Raw genomic sequence first — 19,931 nt, forward strand, 5'->3', positions numbered from 1 at the left:
GCAATACCTGCCAGCCCAATCCCAGCCCAGTCCATGGTCTCATTCAAAAAGCTCTGCATGCGTATCCGGGTGGCTGTGGCAACAGGATTTTTGTTCTGCTGGATGCCATTCTGGGACTGGTCCCCTAGGTTTTCAAAGTCATCTAGGAACTCCTCACTGGTGTCATTCCTCTCCAGAGAAGATGCCGAGGAGAGAGACATATCCTCCGCACCCTCCCCAGTGTAGTGAAGGGTCCCATTCAGACTCGGCTCTGTCACAGCCTCCTCTGGGGAATCAGTGAAAGCTGAAACCTTGTCACAAACACAGAATGAAGGAAAAGATTATGTATTTATTAATTTAACTTCAGTTTAGTCATGTTTAAAATTCAGCATTGTTATTAACAGCTATGCAAATATTATTATTGATTAGAACAAGAACTCACAACACAGAATAGTATTTTTATATAATTATCTACAAAATAATTTAAAAATTTGACAACAATAACAAATTGGACTTTATGAAAACATAATACTTGTATAATACATACATTTTATTATATTATTGTTATTTTTAGTATTATTACTATTAGTAGTAGTAGTATGATTAGTAATAGTAGTAGTAGTAGTAGGGTTGTAACTAGTAGTAGTAGGGTTGTAACTAATAGTTGTAGTAGTAGTAGTAGTAGTAGTAGGATTGTAACTAGTATTATTATTATCAGTAGTAGTAATAGTACTAGTAGTAGTAGTAGTTAGTAATATAGTTGTTGTAGTAGTAGTAGTAGTAGTAGTAACAGTAGTAGTAGTAAAAGGGTTGTAACTAATAGTAGGAGGAGTATTATTATTATTAGTAGTAGTAGTAGTAGTAGTAGTAGTAGTAGTAGTAGTAGTAGTAGGGTTGTAACTAGTAATAGTAGTAGAAGTGGTAGTGGTAATAGTAGTAGGGTTGTAACTAGTAGTAGTAGAAGTAGTATTAGTAGGGTTATAACTAGTAGTAGTGGTATTATTATTATTATTAGTAGTAGTAGTAGTAGTAGGGTTGTAACTAGCAGTAGTAGCAGGTTTATCTAGTATTATTATTAGTAGTATAGTAGTGGTAGTAATAGTAGTCGTAGTAGTAGTATGATGATTGTAACTAGTAGTAGTAGTAGTAGTACTAGTAATAGTAGCAGTAGTAATACGGTTGTAACTAGTATTATTTTATTTTTATTATTATTATTGGTAGTAGTAGTAGTAGTAAGCTTGTACCTAGTAGTAGTAGTAGTATTAGTAGTAGTATTGTTGTAAAAAGTATCAACCTTGGTACCAATCGATACTGAAATTTTAAAAATCCATTTCCTGCTAATATTTTAGCACTGTTGAGCATGTTCTTAAATACTGCTGATTGGCAATCGTGTTCACAAGCTCAACAGATTAACAGATAGGCTGATTGACTTGTAGGTCATCGCTTTACCACTGTTCATCAAGCACAAACTTAAAAATCTTGGATGAGAATGCCTGTGCTCAATTGTTAGCAGGAAATGTCAGTATCGATTTGTACCAACTTCGATATTTTTGACAACCCTAATTATTAATACAGCTGCAAACAGCAATTAAGGAGCCAAAAAGTCAGAGACAGAATGAGCAAAGCATCCAGAGGCAGAATAAGCCCCAGGGTCTAAAAAGCAACAAGTTTAGTAAGAAACTTCAGACTAAGTGAGTTTTTAATACATTTTAGAAATGTTTCACTTAAAATATTAGAAAATTATGAAAACAATTAACATATGAAGGATTTATTGATTTATAACTTGACCAATAGGTGGCAGAGTCATGAATTTATTGTTTTGTGGTCAGTGTTAGGTGACAATAGGAACATAAAGTTTGGTGTCAATATAAACATTACAGAGAGAGAGAGAGTCTCAGATGCAGATTATACCAGCACATTTAGTTGTCATAGTAAATACCCAGAGTCGGACACTTACGTTTTCTGTGGCACAGTGGAGCTGCTCTGGAGTGAGAGGAGGAGTTATAATGTCACTTTCCACAGGGCTTCTCCTAACCACTGGAGGGCACTGCTGTTTGGCAGCAATTGGTCGACTTAGCCTGTAGGCTTGTAACGAGGGTTTTGTCAGCATAGAGTTAGGTAAAAGCTGCCTTTTTGTGGAATTAGGCGGCGTTAAGCAGTCTGAAGAGGGAGTCCCAGCAGGTAGTCTATCTGTTAAGCCCTTTCCAAATCCCAGGCCCCCAAAACCAAGCATTGGTCGGCCTTTGCTGAGGATCAGTGGAGATTTGAGTCCAAGTGTTCGTGGAGGACGCAGCTGGGTATTAGCTAGTGGCTTGGCTAGCTCCACAGCCTTGTTGAAGGAGAAGGAGCGTGTCATGGGAGCGGATGTTGGCGATGGTAATTGTTTAAAGTGGGTGAAGCTCTGAGAGCGCACCATGTGGTCAGGCAGGACCGAATGTTTTGAGAGGCTGTCGTTGGATTGAGATAAGCTAGAGGTGCTTCGCGTAGAGCTAGAATTTGTCCTCGGTCGCTGAAGCCCTGAAGAGATGGCTTGGCCTGGTGAAGACCCCAGAAATGCAGTTCCATTTTGAGTTGGCCTTTGTTGGGATATGTCCTGACTTTTAGAGGTTGTCAAGATCTGAGAGTGTTTGGGCTTTGGTTTAGGACTTTGGATGGATTTAGAGGATTTGGGTACAGGTTTGGGGCTTCCACTGGATAATGACGAGGCCGACCTGCGCACTTTAGATGCAGGAGTAGAAGGGCTTTTTAACTCCTTACTTCCTGGAGACTGTTGAGATCGAGCTTCTTTCTTCCCTTCTGGTATTGTGCCCTCTACTAAGTTTAAAGGGTCCAATGACCCACCATTTTCCTTTCTCCATTTCATGGAAAAGGAGGAGGCTCTGACTACTCCATTTGGCCTGACAGGGGGATTCTTACCCTCTTGTGTGACCACAATCTGGGCTGTGCCATTGGGAAGGGATGAAGGGGTACCACTGACAGGACGGGCACCAAATTTTGGCAGTCTGGACACCATGGGGGACTTATTGAGGACCTTCTGTTCCATCAGCATATGGCAGAGTCATGGATGAACACTAAAGAGACACCTAAAAAGAAAAGAGAAAGACTTTTTACATTTACTGGTCATTTACATTAAATTATCCTATAATGTGATTAAACTAAAATAGTGTGTGTTGATGTATTAATGAGATACTACATGCTATGAAAAATCAGCTCAAGAGCATGAAAAGTAAACAAAAACATATGAGATGGAAAGCTGATTTACAAGGTGTTATATTTGTATTTTGATACATGCACTGCATTGTTCTCTTTTAGGGTTAAAGGAAGCAACAGAAAATTGCCACAAAAAAAGGTCTCACAGTGTTCCTTCCACTGTATTTCCCGTAGTACATCCTCTCAACCTTTTATTTAAAAAAATGGCCTAATAACAGACCACTGATGTAACTAACAAAAGCAAGAAAAGAGGTGGCTGAGTTTTTTCTCTATTTATCTATTCATTTATTTATCTATTAACTTTTGGTTTCCCAGAGATGCGTTGCGGCTGGAAGGGCAACAGCTGCGTAAAAACGTGCTGGAGAAGTTAGCAGTTCATTTTGCTTTTCAACCCCAGATTAATAAAGAGACTAAGCTGTCAAGAAAATGAATGAATATTAACTTCTGAATGGAATAACCCTTCTACAGTCCTTTGATGATCTGACTGGAAAGTTTCACAGCATATGACATAACAGCTAATTTGGATCAGGATAGAGGATGTGTTTAAACGGCTAAGGATTGAAGCGCATGTGTCTTAAAGTTTACTGTCCTCCTCGTGCTTGATCATGTGTTGGTGGCATTGATGTCACTGCACAAAATAAAACATTATAACATGTTTTAAAACATGTTCTGCAGAAATACAGACTGGGGCCACAATTAAAAATTGACCAACTTTTTATTACTGAAATCTGTCTGTTGACTATAAGAACTACAACAATGCACTGGTTTGAGTTAAATTTCTTACTCTTGCATCATATAATATTTTTTTTAATAACTACAAGTTTGATTTAATGACTGGTAAGAAATCAATAAGAGTTAAATAAATAGTTCTGAAGTATTCATGCTGTAAATAAAATGTATATGCACATACTGTACACACACACACAGACACACACACAATGTTCACGTAGTGTAGGTTGCAAAACAAGGAGAGGCAATGTTAGGGTAGAGAGCATCAGGAAGAAAAAGGGGAAAGTTTTCACTTCACTCTTTTCCATATTGATTTTTTCTGTGAATTACGTCCAAGGCTCAAAGGAAACCAAAACAAGTAAATTTGAGAAAGGGGAGGGGAGTTCTGGGCTAAAAGCCAAATCCTGTTCAGCTGAATGGTGCCTCTATGACGTTCCACTTCATTCTGTCCTAATCTGGTTTTATTCTCAGAAATCAGTTTCGTTCATTCTTTTACACAAGCCTTGGTTTAAAGGAAATATTCATTAGGTACTAAAAGAAAACTAAATACAACATCATATATTAATTCATCAGAGCATCAAGATTTGAATGAAGGGCTGGACTGTTGTTTATGACACAAATGTGAAGCGTGCGTAAAAAAAAAAAAAAAAAAGCAATGGAGGAATACAAGGGTGCATGCAGTGATCTTTATTCACACACTGACCCACATTCTGTGATGAGAGATTATACTAGTAGTCACACGAGACAGAGAGAAAGAGAGAGAGAGAGAGAGAGAGAGAGAGAGAGACTGACAGGCTTTATAATCCTCTTCATTCTGCCAAATCAGGTCAGCCATAACAGATCTCCCAAAGCCTACCCCAGCCCAACACCAGCAGTTATTTTCACATTTTTGCCAAAACACACAGAAATATGACTGATCTTTATTTAATACTAATTACTGTAAATGATAATAAATACCTGACAAGTACTTACTGTATCAATGCAGAGTATTATATAGATTTTTTATGTCTTTGTGTGAATGTGCAGACTTCTGATTCACTGGTCTTTACAGAGAGATAACCTGAATATCAAAGTGCAGTAAACAATATAATTGTTTGCCTTACAAAACAGTGTATTTATACTCATTAAAAATTCAATAGTTTTCAATATTAAGCAACATTATAAGCTCTTTTTTACAGCTATACCTGGAGGCAAATAATAGAAATAAAAACAAGTTTCTTGCACCAAATGAGCATATTAATATGATTTTTAAAGGGATAATATGACACTGAAATGCATAAAGAAAACTTATTTTATATCATGATAAAATCACATTATTACAGTTATTATTGTAGCTCTAATCAAATACATTGGGAAAGCACAACACCTTTGTTAAAAACCTGGTAGTGTATGTTTGATTATAGTAAAACATACTTTAAACATTAATATTGTATGCTTAATTTCAATATCTAAAAGCTAATGTTCATATGGTGCTGTTGTTTCAAATTGGATATGATCGTTCATGTTTCATGAGAGTACACTAGTGTTTCTGCCTTTTTAAATGATTTTTAAATTAAACATTTCAGAGCTAGTTGATTTGGTTCAACATTACACATTACATTGGTTCAAAGCTTTGAAGACTTTATTGAAAGATTTTAGGAAAGAAGACAGAATGCATACCGGCATAAATCTGCATAAACATAAAATACATTCAAAGGGCAAAGGAGCGTAATTGCTGAAGCCTGAGGTCAGATGATGTCATACATGAGGTTACTATGGCAACGCTCCAGACCATCTGTCAACTGGTTCCTTCCCACACAAAACTCACTCGACTAGAATGAAAAAGTCACAGAAAAAAACTCTGCATCTTTTACCTGCATCTCAAAACCCACCCACATGCAGTATACACACATCGGCAGACATCATTCTAATTCCAAAAGACATGCAGACGAGTTCTGTGGGTAACTAGAACCAAAGAAAAAAGGAGTCACTTCAAATCAAACACAGCAGGATGTGATGTGATGTCTAAATGTGATTTTAAATGGACCTCAGGTCTCAGTGAAAAACCCCTCCCAATGGCTTTAGATAAACTATCACATTGTTGTTGCTGCTGTTGTAAACAACTAATGACAAAGAAGTTCCAAAATCTAACAAGTTACACCAAAATCATCTCAAATTAGGACATTCTTTGTATTACAGATATCCTAAACGTATACAGTAGAATACACATGGTAACAAAGGCTAATGCATCTTATAATACAATTCTATTTAATGTAGAGGTGGTGATTTTGAGTTTAAATATTAGCAAATGGCATAATTAAGCTCACAACAAGGCAATAGTGACAATGATAACAAAAACAATTGAGCTGACCACCGTAACACAGAACATATCACTATTCCTAAAGGACTAATTCAAACAGAAAGTGTTTTCCCACTGAAAAACCATGTAATTGAATGGAAAAAGCTCAAGGTTATGAGGCGTGGGTTGAACCTTTTTTAATGATGTGCGAAATGATGCAAAACAAACAACCCTCACACCCATCAACCACACGTTTGTATATAGCCATGTGGAAAAGCTTGCAAACCCCATTGAATTTCATGCTTCTCAGTATAAGAACATAGCAAAAAACTATATAGTCCCTGGCAGGTCTTCAAAATTGGAAGATAAAACAACCCAGATGAACAACATCACATGACAACTCACACCATGTCATTATTTATTTACAGCAACAAAAAAGCCAAAGAGAAAAGCCACATAGGACACCCTATGATTCAGATGATCCACTTTTAGCAGTATTTACTTAAAGTAATCGTTTTCTGTGTGACTTTCTCAGCCTCTCAGATTATTCTGGAGGAGTTTTTTGCACAGCTCTTAGCTCAGCATTTCAGCCAAGATGACCCAGGAGTATTCCACCTTGATATATTTTTAGCTGTTTGGGATCATTGTCTTGTTGCATGAACTAATTTTGCTTTAGCTGTTGGACGGACATTGTGTTAACATACACCTCCAGACCAACATACTGCTAAAACTATTGAAATTAGCAATGTTTGACTCGTGACCTAAACCTAATTTGCTAATGCTGAATGTTGCTGTTACTTTTTGTTAATTTCCCAAATTTTTATGTTTATGTCCTGATATGAAATGAATTGTATATAGACCTCCGAGACAGGAATGCGGCCTCCATCCATAAGTGAAAGATGTTTGGAACCACCAGGACTCTTCCTAGAGCTGGCTAGACATCTAAGCTGAGTGATCAGGGGAGAAGGGCCTTAGTCAAGGAGGTCATCAATAACCCAATGGTCACTCTGTCTGAGCTCCAGCATTCTTCTGTGGAGAGAAGAGAAGCTTACAAAAGGACAACCATCTGTGCAGCAATCCACCAATCAGTTCTGTATGGTAGAGTGGCCAGACGAAAGACTCCCCAGCTGGAATTTGCCAAAAGGCATCTAAAGGACTCTCAGAACATAGGAAACAAAATACTCTGGTCTGAGGAGACTAAAATTGAACTCTTTGGAGGGAATGCCAGGTGTTACGTTTGGAGGAAACCAGGCACCGCTCATCACCAGGCTAATACCATCCCAACAGTAAAGCACGATGGTGGCAGCATCATGCTGTGGGGATGTTTTTTTAGCTTCAGGAATTGGAAGACTAGTCATAATAGGGGGGAAGATGAATGCAGCAATGAGCAGAGACATCCTGAATAAAAACCTGCTTCAGAGTGCTCTTGACTTCAGACTGGGGCGATGGTTCATCTTCCGGCAGGACAATGACCCAAAGCACACTGCCAAATTATCAATGGAGTGGCTTCACAAGAACTCTGTGAATGTCCTTGAATGGCCCAGACAGAGCCCAGATCTAAATCCTATTGAACATCTTTGGAGAGATCTGAAAATGGCTGAACAATATTGCTTACCATCCAACCTGATAGAACTTAAGAGGTACTGCAAAGAGGAATGGGCAAAAATTTCCAAAGACAGGTGTGCCAAGCTTGTGGTATCATATTCAAAAAGACTTGAGGCTGTAATTGCTGCCAAAGGTGCATCAACAAATATTGAGCAAAGGCTGTGAATACTTCTGTACATGTGATTTTTCAGGTTTTGTATTTTTAATATATTTGCAACAATTCCAAAAACTCTTTTTCACATTGTCATTATGATGTTTTGTGTGTAGAATGTTGAGAAATAATGAATTTAATCCATTTTGGAATAAGGCTGTAACAAAAAAATGTGGAAAAAGTGAAGCACTATGAACACTTTCCAGATGCACCGTATGTAACATTTTTCGTTCAGGATGTATAAGTCAGTGCCTTAATATTTCATGCACCTTTTTTGTAAAAATGTATCTATTTAATCTCCCGACTGACAGTATAAATTTAAACAAACTACGGTTTGCAAGTTTTAGAAAGTAAATTGAATGTTACTTGAATCTTTTGGTACTTAAACTCAATAAATGAACCTTTTAAATATAAGGATTTAATCTTGAATCAGTCAAGCATTCGAAAAAAGAAAGCCACCACATCACACATAGCTCTAAAAAGTCTGTAGTAAACGCTCTGAAAAAATAGTTTTAGAAACCATTTATTTTGTGTATGTGTATTTTGGGTTAAGGGGTTGAGAAAGAACAAGCTGACCACTCTTTTATATATCTGAGGCAGCTAAACAGCAAACATAATGTGTGTGTGTGTATGTGCACAGCATGCGATGGCCCGACACTAAAATCAATTAGACTTTCTGTCTGACTGCTTCTCGGTAGTGAATCTGCCTGTCCTTATTGATGGAGGTGATTCAAAAGTGCTTATTGCTGCAGAGCACATGGTACGAAGTAAGCTGCTGTTTGACATTGCTGCTTGTTTTCTATCTTCAGCTCAGCCGGCCTCAGGTGTGCACAGGTATGGATTTGTCACAGAGAGCAGCTTACTGAGATAAGGCAGATCTGCTTGAGGGCTGGATTAAATGCATTACAGTCCAACTAAACACAGACAACAGTCTTTGAGGTGTGTCCAAATGGGCTCTCCATCTGACAATATTTCTCAATAGTATTTCTTTGCTTTGGGTCACTGTAAGCTCAGACTAACACAGTAAAGCCAATTTTCTCCTACGCACTGTGTGTTTATTCCAGACAGAGACATATTCAAGCACCCAGACAAACATTCACAGTTAAATGTCTACAGAACAATGGTCTCTCGGAGTCAGTTAATAGTTGATGGGTTATGTTTGATTGTAAAATTAAAACATGATAAAATAAAATAAAAATAGATTTAGCATTGATTTCAAGTAAGGATGATTCAATAAGTGATTTTTGCGGCCAATACAGAGTACCGATAAATTGTCATGGTGATTGGCTAATAGAGAGTACAGATTCTGATGCTTCAAGCTTTATAAGGCATAAAGCACATTTTCAGTCCATGTATTAAAAAACCTAAGCTTAAGATACTTAACAATTTAGTGTGAACATGTCATGGTCAGAAGCAAGTTTACAGAACAAAACAGATAAAAACAGATTCTTGAAAAATGGCAAGAAAAATCACTAATAAAGCACTTTGGAAACATTGTAAATCATGGAAGAATTGTCTAAGGTCTAAATGAAGTTTGGAGTGCATATTTGATGCATAAGGAGTTAAATTGCACACCTATAAATCCATTACTTCTTTACTAAAAGGAGATAGGTCCATACTGCTTATTCCAATACATATATTACAATAGATATATTATTAAATATTCAAGTGAAAAAAAATATTTTCCCCGAATATTTCTAGCCAGGATTTAATGAACTTGTAATATTTTTAAAAACAAAAAACATTTAGTTTTGATATGTCAAAAGATTTCAGTTCTTATGTGTTCTCTGCTTGAAAACATACAAACGTTCGAGGTTACAGAAGTAACCCTTCGTTCCCCGAGGAGGGGAACGGAAGTGCCATGAATGGGAGGATTCGGATCAGAAGCCGCTTATCTGGAGAGTATTGAACGGGCCAATGAATGAAATTAATTGGCAGCGTAAGCTTGCGCAGGTGTGCGACATCTGCAATCATCTCAGCATATAAGCACACCTGAAGCCAGCAGACGCCATCCTTTTAAGCTGAAGAGACTTTCAAACAGCTAAGGGACAGTCATTATGGCGACGGAATATGGCACTTCCGTTCCCCTCCTCGGGGAACGAAGGGTTACTTCTGTAACCTCGAACGTTCCCCTTCGGTTGGGGAACTTCAGTGCCATGAATGGGAGAATATGGAAAGCGCCATAATGACTGCACCTTACCAACACCCCCGATGAGGAGATAGTCAAGCAAGCGTGACGCACCCACATCATGGGGGGCGCGGTCCTCCAACGTGTCCCTGGCCCTAATTTATCCTACTTCAACAGAAGTTTTACGGATTTAGATATATTTTTTGGGAAGTCGTGAGCATCTAGATAATTCTAGGAATACGACAGTACGTTGGGAAGCGTGCAATCCCGATAGGGAGGACGCTGCGGAGGCCATCCGTTACCCAAGGGGGGGATAGATGGCAGAATTTACCTATGGACTAGCCCTAAAAAGGGGGAGTACGCATAGCAAAGAGTGGTTAGCGGAGAGGGAAGACACGGGTCCGCCCAGGGGGGGGACTTAACCGTGGCGGAATAAGCATATGGGATCGCCTAGTGGGGATCACGCATAGCAGGCACCTATACCCAAAACGCGGGCTGACCAGCGGGCAGACCTACAACGTAGTGGGCCAGCAAGTGACTCCTCCGCTGAGTCAGTGCTGGGGGCCACGGAGGAATCTGCAGGGCTCACCTGACGGGGAACTTTACTGACAGATAAAAAAGGCGCACGTACCTCCGTGTTAGGGAGAATGGCGCAGCAAGCGTGTTTCAACACCCTACCGAGTTGTCTCCTCAATCACCAAGGGGTTACCTAATACCCTTGAGGAAACCGGCTCCACTCGCAGATTGTAAAACCTTGCAAATGTGTTGGGTGTCGCCCAGCCCGCAGCTCTACAGATGTCTGTTAGAGAGGCGCCGCGTGCATGCGCCCAAGAGGATGCAACGCTCCGAGTGGAGTGTGCACGTACTCCCGGGGGACACGGCTGACCTCGACTCGAATAAGCGAGTGAAATGGCATCCACAATCCAGTGGGATAATCTTTGTTTCGATACGACACTTCCCTGCTGCCGACCGCCATAACAGACAAAGAGCTGCTCAGATGATCTAAAATTCTGAGTACGGTCCACATAAATGCGCAGAGCGCGAACTGGACAAAGTAAAGAAAGGGCTGGGTCTGCCTCCTCCGGGGGCAGCGCTTGCAGGTTCACTACCTGATCTCTAAGGGGGTGGTAGGAACCTTGGGCACATAACCGGGGCGGGGTCTCAGGATAACGTGAGAGTAATCCGGCCCGAATTCCAGGCACGAGTCACTGACCGAAAATGCCTCCAGGTCCCCGACCCTCTTGATGGAGGCCAACGCAACCAGCAGAGCTGTCTTCAGGGACAGAAATCTTAGAGATACTGATTCGAGTGGCTCAAAGGGATCGGATCGCAGACTCGTGAGAACGAGGGCGAGATCCCAAGAGGGCATGAGAGGGGGGCGAGATGGATTAATTCGCCTAGCACCCCTAAGGAACTGGATGACCAGGTTATGCTTTCCCACGGTGCCGCCAGCTACCGCGCTATGATAAGCGGAGATGGCGGCCACGTAAACCTTGAGAGTGGAGGGCGACAGCCTGCTGTCCAACTTCTCTTGAAGGAAAGAGAGCACAACACTAATCTGGCAATTTCGGGGGTCTTCTCTGCGAGAGACGCACCATTCAGTGAATAGACTCCACTTCAGGGCGTAGGCGCGCCTCGTGGAGGGGGCTCTAGCCTGAGTGATGGTATTAACCACCGCAGTCGGTAGGTTACCTAAGTCTTCCTCGCGTCTAGGGACCACACGTGGAGGTTCCAAAGATCGGGGCGAGGGTGCCAGATGGTGCCCTGTCCCTGAGAGAGTAGGTCCTCTCTCAAAGGGATCCGCCAGGGGAGGGCCGTCGCGAGGAGTGAGAGCTCTGATATCCAGGTCCGGTTGGGCCAAAGGGGCGCAACTAGCAGAACCTGTTCCTCGTCCTCCCTGACCTTGCACAGAAACTGCGCGAGCAGGCTCACTGGGGGAAACGCATACTTGCGCATGCCCCGAGGCCAGCTGTGGGCCAGTGCATCCGTGCCGAGAGAGCCCTCGGTCAGGGAAAAAAACAACTGGCAGTGAGCGTTCTCGGGGGAAGCAAACAGATCGATCTGGGCCTCCCCGAATCGCGCCCATATCAGCTGAACAGACTCGGGGTGGAGTCTCCATTCTCCAGGGCGTAACAGCTGTCGTGAGAGCGCATCGGCTGCACGATTGAGCGTGCCTGGGACGTGAATGGCGCGCAGCGATTTCAGCCGCGGGTGACTCCAGAGGAGCAGACGGCGGGCGAGCTGAGACATGCGGCGAGAGCGCATACCCCCCATGCGGTTGATATACGCCGCCGCCGCCGTACTGTCCGTCCTGACCAGCACGTGTTGCCGCTCCAGCACCGGTAAAAAGCGGTGGAGAGCGAGGAACACTGCCAACAGCTCTAGGCGATTGATATGCCAATGCAGCTGGGCACCCTTCCAGAGGCCCGCAGCCGCATGCCCGCGACACACGGCCCCCCAACCCGTGTTGGAAGCGTCTGTTGAAACAACAACATGGCTGGACGCCTGTCCTAGAGGCACACCGGCCTGTAGGAACGAGGGGTCGTTCCAAGGGCTGAGGGCGCGGCGACACAGCGCAGTAACCGAGACCCGGTGTGTGCCCGCGTGCCATGCGCGTCTGGGGACCCGATCGTGAAGCCAGTGCTGAAGTGGTCTCATATGGAGCAACCCGAGCGGCGTGACGGCGGCTGCGGATGCCATATGCCCCAGGAGCCTCTGAAAGAACTTCAGTGGGACCACTAGTTTGCTGTCGAGCTCCCTCAGACAGTTCAGCAACAGGCGAGCGCGTTCCTCGGAGAGGTGCGCTACCATGGTGATCGAGTCCAGCTCCATCCCGAGAAAAGAAATCCTCTGCACGGGGGCGAGTTTGCTCTTTTCTCGGTTGACCTGAAGCCCCAGTAGGCGGAGATGCCGAAGCACCTCGTCCCTGTGCATAATCAATTGCTCCCGCGAGTGGGCTAAAATCAGCCAGTCGTCGAGATAATTGAGTATGCGAATGCCCGCGAGCCGAAGGGGCGCTAGGGCACCCTCCGCGAGTTTGGTGAAGACCCGCGGAGACAGAGAGAGCCCGAAGGGGAGGACCTTGTACTGCCACGCTCGACCCTCGAACGCAAACCGCAGAAATTGGCGGTGGCGTGGAAGAATGGAGACATGGAAATACGCGTCCCTCAGGTCTATGGCTGCAAACCAATCCCGAGGACGAACGCATTGGAGAATGCGCCTCTGCGTGACAGCGTGCAGACAGCGGTTCAAAACGCGCAGATCTAGGATTGGCCGTGACCCACCGCTCTTTTTGGGTACGATGAAGTATGGGCTGTAAAACCCACTCTCCATCTCGGCTGGAGGAACCGGCTCGATTGCACCCTTCGCCAGGAGGGCAGCAATCTCCTCTCGCAAGACAGGGGCGGACAGGGGGTTGACCCTGGAGAAATACACGCCCGTAAACTAGGGGGGCCGTTTCGCGAACTGAATCGCGTAACCGAGTCTGATTGTGCGTATGAGCCACCGCGAGGGGCTGGCCCGCGCTAACCAGGCAGGCAGAGCCCTCGCTAATGGAGTCATCGCTACAATCGCTGACGTACCAGCGGTGGGGCAGCGCGGAGTGGGTGTGCTGATCCGGGAAGCACGAGGGTCCCGCGGAAAAGCTGGAGGAGAGCGATTCGCTCTGGCTCCGCACCCTGACTCCGGAGAGGGGGCTGGAGGGCTGAGGGAAGGGAGACCGTCCCCCCAGCGCTCGTGAGCCACTGGCGAAGCACGTAGAGTCTGCGAGCCGGAAGGCAGCGCGTCCCGGACTGGCAGAACTCGTGCAGTCACATCCGGGGAAGGGAAAAAGTGCTCTTTTACTGATGTTTTGGTGGCACTGAAAAGTACCGTTGTTATCGGGGCCCCGCCCTCCAGCGGGGAAAGAGCAAGTTTCCTCTTCTCCGGATGGCCTGTCTCAGGGACGCTTCGCGGTCCGTTTACCGGACTTAACGGCGCCCTGGGCAGGAGGGGCTGCCTGCTTTCGAGGTGAACGCCGCGCCCGCTTGGCCGGAGGCGCAGGCGGGGGCGGGGCAGCACTCGTTGGCGGGCGCCCTCGGCGAGGAACAGCGGAGGTGGATGGCTCGGCGGGCGGAGCGGGCTTACGGCCACGCCGATAGATGACATTGCCCATCGCATCCGACTGCTCTTTCACCGCCTTGAATTCCTGGGTGAATTCACCGACGGTGTCGCCGAACAGGCCAGCCTGGGATATGGGCGAGTCAAGAAAGCGAACTTTGTCAACGTCGCGCATATCGGCCAGGTTTAGCCAGAGGTGGCGTTCCTGAACCACAAGTGTGGACATCGTCCTCCCCAGCGCACACGCGGCGGACTTAGTAGTCCGAAGAGCATAGTCGGTCGCGGTGCGCAGCTCATGTAATAAGCTTGGGTTGGACCCGCCCTCGTGCAGCTCGGCCAGCGCCTGCGCTTGGTAGCGCTGGTAGGTGGCCATCGCGTGCAAAGCAGAAGCAGCCTGGCCCGCAGCCTTATAAGCTCTGGCTCCGAGGGAGGCAGACAACCTACAGGCTTTGGACGGGAGGCGGGGCAAACCCCGCCACGTAGAGGCGCCGCGCGGACAAAGATTGACCGCTATAGCGCGCTCCACTGACGGGATCGCCTCATACCCCCTGGCAGCTCCGCCGTCAAGGGCGGTGAGGGCGGAGGCACTCGCAGCACGGGCAGAGAAAGGTGCCCTCCAGGACTGCGTGAGCCTACTGTGCACTTCCGGGAAGAAGGGGACGAGAGGCTTCGAAGGCTTCGCCTTCTGGTCCTCTACGTAGCACCCATCTAGTCGGTCCGGCCGCGGAGCTGGGGGATAAACCATCTCCAACCCCACGGCCGAAGCAGCCCGGGAAAGCACGGCTAACATGTCCGCTTCAGGATCCGATTTGACAGCGCTCACCTGCCCGGAGGGGGCGAGCGGGTCCGGATCTTCGTCGGACAGTGAAAGCCCACCCTCCGATGCCGCGGAGGACATCTGATCTCCGGTGTCAGCGAGTGTGAGAGCTACCATCTGGTTAGACGGATCACTCTCACCACCCGAAGCTTGGATGGAGCGCCGTGAGGAGCGAGAGGTCCGCGAGCCCGTGGGCGGCGGATTAGCTCCCGCTGAAACCCTCAGATCTGCCCGAGCGCCCGCTGCTTTTTTAGAACAGGAGGCAACTGGGGTGGCTCGCTCTCTTGCGAAAGTTAGCCGCGATCTTAGCTGTGCAACGGTCATGGCATCGCAATGACGACATGAACCGCCCGCGAGCACCGCATTAACATGCTGGACCCCCAAACATGCAATGCAGTGATCGTGTCCATCATCCGGAGACAGGAAACCCCCGCATCCAGAAACGCACAGTCGGAGCGCCATCCTGAAAAGGACGTGCTGCACGACTGTGTTGCTCTTTTAGGAAAGTTGCAACTATACGCACCGCTCTGGAGGACCGGACCCAAAGAACCGCAGGCAAGGGAGTAACCCAGCTCGACCGTCTGCCACCGCGAAGACCCACTCTGGACCGGGAGACACACTCGTTCGCTCTGAAGTGCTGATCAGCAAGAGGAACCCTCATCGACTCACTCAGAAAGGATCTGAAGCGAAAAGGATGGCGTCTGCTGGCTTCAGGTGTGCTTATATGCTGAGATGATTGCAGATGTCGCACACCTGCGCAAGCTTACGCTGCCAATTAATTTCATTCATTGGCCCGTTCAATACTCTCCAGATAAGCGGCTTCTGATCCGAATCCTCCCATTCATGGCACTGAAGTTCCCCAACCGAAGGGGAACAAACAATTGTGATCGGTTCTTGAGATCAGCCAGTTTAGTGAGTACCAATCGAGTCATGAAATGTGATTATCGGTGGTTACTGATCTCTGGGCGATCGATTGGAGCATCCCTAATTTCAAGTACTTATGGTTGTTCTGCAAAACCATTTTTTTTTAAAGAATATCATATACTGTAGTAGGCACTATTTATTATCAATGTTTCTCTGACCACAGTATAAGGTGGGCGCTTTCCAGGCTAGAATGCATGTACAGAATGCATATTCTGTACATATACAATGTATTGCTCTAAATCTCCCAATAATTGTATATTAAATATGTAGATATTGCTGCAAATTTTGAGAAAAGATGGCAAAAAAAATTTAAGAAAATGAAAATGTACTCACTATCTACTAACCCTAAAGTGATTATACACATGTATGAGTTTTTTTTTTTTTTAACCAAAAAGAAGATATTTTATAGAAAGGAAACACCTGTAACCATTGACTTCTTATGGGGAAGTCAATGTTGCCAATGACTTTGATTTTCAGCTTTCTTCAAAATACCTTATATTGTGCTCAAAACTAATGAAGGTTTGGAACAAGTGAAGGGAGATAACAGAACTGTCATTTTTGAGTGAACATGATTCCAACCAAACTGGTCAGTTTGACTGCTACAAAGTCAAAGTGCTTTTTTTCTTTAAATAAAGTGAACTAGGGCTACAAAATAAATACTTTGAGCATCGATATCGCAATGTGTGTATCTGCAATAGTCACATCGCAGGATTCATTAAAATGACATAAACATAAAAAATTATATTTTTATTTTAAAATAATTTCTACAATGAGTTTTATTTTGTGCTTGATTGTACCTGAAATACTGTTAGACTCTTTTGAAATCTATAAAGTGCTGTTTATTTCACTTGTATCTTTGCTATGTTGTTTTTATATATGCTTGTCATTTAATATAATTTAAGCAAAAGCACAGCATAGAAAGTACTTCATTATCCTAATCAATCTAAATGAATGAAATCTTTCATTGAATAGAGTGATTCAATTCATCTGGTGAAATAAAATTCATATCACAATTATATATAAGGTAAACTAATACATAGTTTAAAAGAACACCCTAAAAGTTTGTTCAGATGCAAAAGGGGTTTGTCAATGAAGTTGACAATGAAGTTTGTCAATGAATGCTGTTGTTTATGCTGAATAACAGGAACTATGGGCTTCCACCACAAAATAAAGACTTTAGTTTTAGTTTAGTTAGAACTCTAAAGATTTGGACTTGGTCCAAACATCTGCAACTGGCCTAATGTATTCTAGTCTAGCAACTCTTTAGTCAGACACTCTTAATAGGGAACACAGTGATGTTAGTTACAGTAGCCTGAAGCAATGCTCTTCATATACTGTCGATCAATGTTGTATAATGACAAAAAACTCAAAAGGCCACAGCTGTTTGGGTATAGCCTGGGGTAATCAGTGCTAACACTTCCACATATAGAATATGGATTGACACAGTCATCATAATGATGGTACATCAAATGACACCAATCAAATGATAATCTAACAAGATGTACCCCAAAAACCTTAATTTCATTTGTAACAGTGTCTAGTCTCAACTGTCATTTTAAGCACAACAAAGAAAAAGATCAGACAGCAGATCCTTGAAAGCAATCACAGTAATGTAGGGTGGTCATTACAATGAGCATGTGGTGATTAACTGTGATTACCAGCAAAGAAAACTTGAAGCAGCAAATCCCTACCCTGCTTAGTAAAGTCACTTGATCAGTATGTGCATAAAAACTACACTGTATTGCGGAGAAAAGATTAATTGGAGCATTATGAGTGACACAACAGACTATATAAATATAAGGCTCTGTGAAAACAGATCTCATAGATCTCATAGTTCTAAGTTCGGCTGGAACTCCCTGTATTGTTTCTCAATCTCATCTTTCAGCCTAACAAACCTAATCCACTTACGTTAATGCAAAATGTCCTTCCTGTTAATGCGTGCAACAAAATAAAAGAGTTTTCAGTCAGATGACTCGACAAGTCTCTTGTACTTTCCAAGCCACTCAACATTCACATAATGTTCTGTGTTTAATTCCCATGACCTGGTCTGTAAGAACAAGAAGCAGTTTATAAAGACACACACTGACAAAGAGAGATACATTATTCAAGGTGGCCATGGCCAACATGCATGTTTAATAATTGAGCTTTATCCAAAAACTGGATGATAATTTACACAAAATAAAACCATAATATGGTTTGAAACATATAATATTGTAATGTGAAAGAGGACAAGATTCATTAAATGATTTTAAACAATAACAATTTCTCTTCAGAAATCAGTAGAAGTGTGTGATATTCTCTGCAACATGATTACTTCATCAAAACAAACAATAACACTTCTTTGCAAAACCATTCACTGTGTGAAGAAGACTATTAGACTAATTCAAGCTATAAAAGAAAATATTTATTTTAAATGATTGGATTTATAAACAGGTTAATATTGTGTGACATTTTAAACTCCGTATAGTTGTTTTTCACATTTGTGCACTTAATGTTTTATTTATTTTCATAATTAAACTCGTTTTGGATTAATCAAATGACTCAATAATTCAATTGTTATCTTAAAGAAAGTCACTTGCTTTGTTTCTTGATAAATCTATCTTTTTTTAATCATTTGAATGAATAATTCAATTAATCACTCAATAAAAGAGGGATTTGCCATCTCTGACTTTCTATTTTACTGTCATATTTATTAACCAGTGACAGGCCTAAACGAGCCAATGTACCAGATACAAGAATGCAAATGTAGTTTCATTCTTGTTGTTAACGGACCCTTTACACAAGCCTGTTATGAGACGTTTAACGGTCATCAGCATCTTAAATCCTTAAAAGTTTTTAATTTTAGATTTTACTTTAAATATATGAAAAAATGTTTAATATTTATTTGTGTATTATATCATCTTTGCTTCAAATTACAAAAAGCTAATAACAGCTTGTGCGAGGAGTCTCTAATGCAGCGTCTATGGGACAGGACAGTAAATTTGATGTTATTCTTTCCTCTGGCTGCCATCATCAGTCTCACACAATTTGTTTTCTTTTTCTAAAAGTCTTTGTTTAATAAGAGCAAATAAGACTGCGAAAATATTATTTGTTTTATTCTTTCATTCACTGCACTTTAAGTTTTCCCAACTATAATGACTTTCGCTACCGAGAAACCCGTAAATATAAAAAGGTCTATAGAAAAAATACTGATATATCATTTTTGTCAAAATTGCACACTTCTAACTTTCAGTGTGTGTGTGTGTGTGTGTGTGTGTGTGTGCGTGTGTGCGTGTGTGTGTGTGTGGAAAGACAGACTAAACTTAATATGTAAACTGCCCATTTGAAAGTCAAACAGGCTAAACATGACATCAACCTCAACTAAACAGAAGAGCAGACACGAAACTGATAATGCTATTATCCCAGACAGACTAACACACAAACAGATCTGCAAATCGCAACAGAAACAGATTTTAAAATCTCAAACACACAAGTATTCTTACATGTAATACAAATATGATTAGCCCCTATCGTACTAAAACGGTCTCTGAAAGCTTTCCAAGGACTTCATTGAAAGTGCTTAGTGAAGTTTACTTGATCACGGTCCAGTTTTAAACCTGACTAAAGCTGCTGCAACAACTAATTAGTAAAATCAATAATTATCGATAATAAAATTCATTTGCAACGAATACCATTATCGATTAGTGGGGATACACAGCCCTAATTCAATGGAGGGCACAGAACAATGTCTTGATATTATATATTAGTCTTTATTGGTCTCTCTTGCACACGTTCGGTCTCTCTCGCAGACACATTCAGAGCTATATTTGTTGTTTATTAATTATAATTTTGAAATTTTGCCCAACAAATTGATTATTGAAATGACCCTAAATTGCAGCACTACACCTGATTCAAGTATATTCCACTAAATTAGCATACATTTCTAAACTGTGATAGCATCTTTTATAGTGGCTTTTTAGAGTCTTTATGACTTCCTGTCTATATTGACTGTCTCCACTCTCCATCATAAATT

At 42.9% G+C, this 19,931-nt stretch overlaps 1 protein-coding gene across 8 annotated transcripts in view; it reads right to left on the minus strand.

Moving 5' to 3' along the window:
* The window catches only part of ccser2a (coiled-coil serine-rich protein 2a), a 69,318-nt gene that overhangs the window by 41,005 nt on the left and 8,382 nt on the right, over positions 1-19,931 (minus strand). For all 8 annotated transcript variants that reach the window (XM_073928593.1, XM_073928595.1, XM_073928594.1 and 5 more), the window contains exons 2-3: positions 1,937-3,062; positions 8-290 (exon numbers count right to left, since the gene is read on the minus strand). In XM_073928593.1, coding sequence (XP_073784694.1) covers positions 8-290; positions 1,937-3,028 — 1,375 coding nt within the window. In that variant the 5' untranslated portion in view covers positions 3,029-3,062. The remainder of the gene's footprint in view (positions 1-7; positions 291-1,936; positions 3,063-19,931) is intronic.

The sequence above is a fragment of the Danio rerio genome, chromosome 17 (assembly GCF_049306965.1).
Source record: "Danio rerio strain Tuebingen ecotype United States chromosome 17, GRCz12tu, whole genome shotgun sequence".
Classification (NCBI taxonomy): Eukaryota; Metazoa; Chordata; class Actinopteri; order Cypriniformes; family Danionidae; genus Danio; species Danio rerio.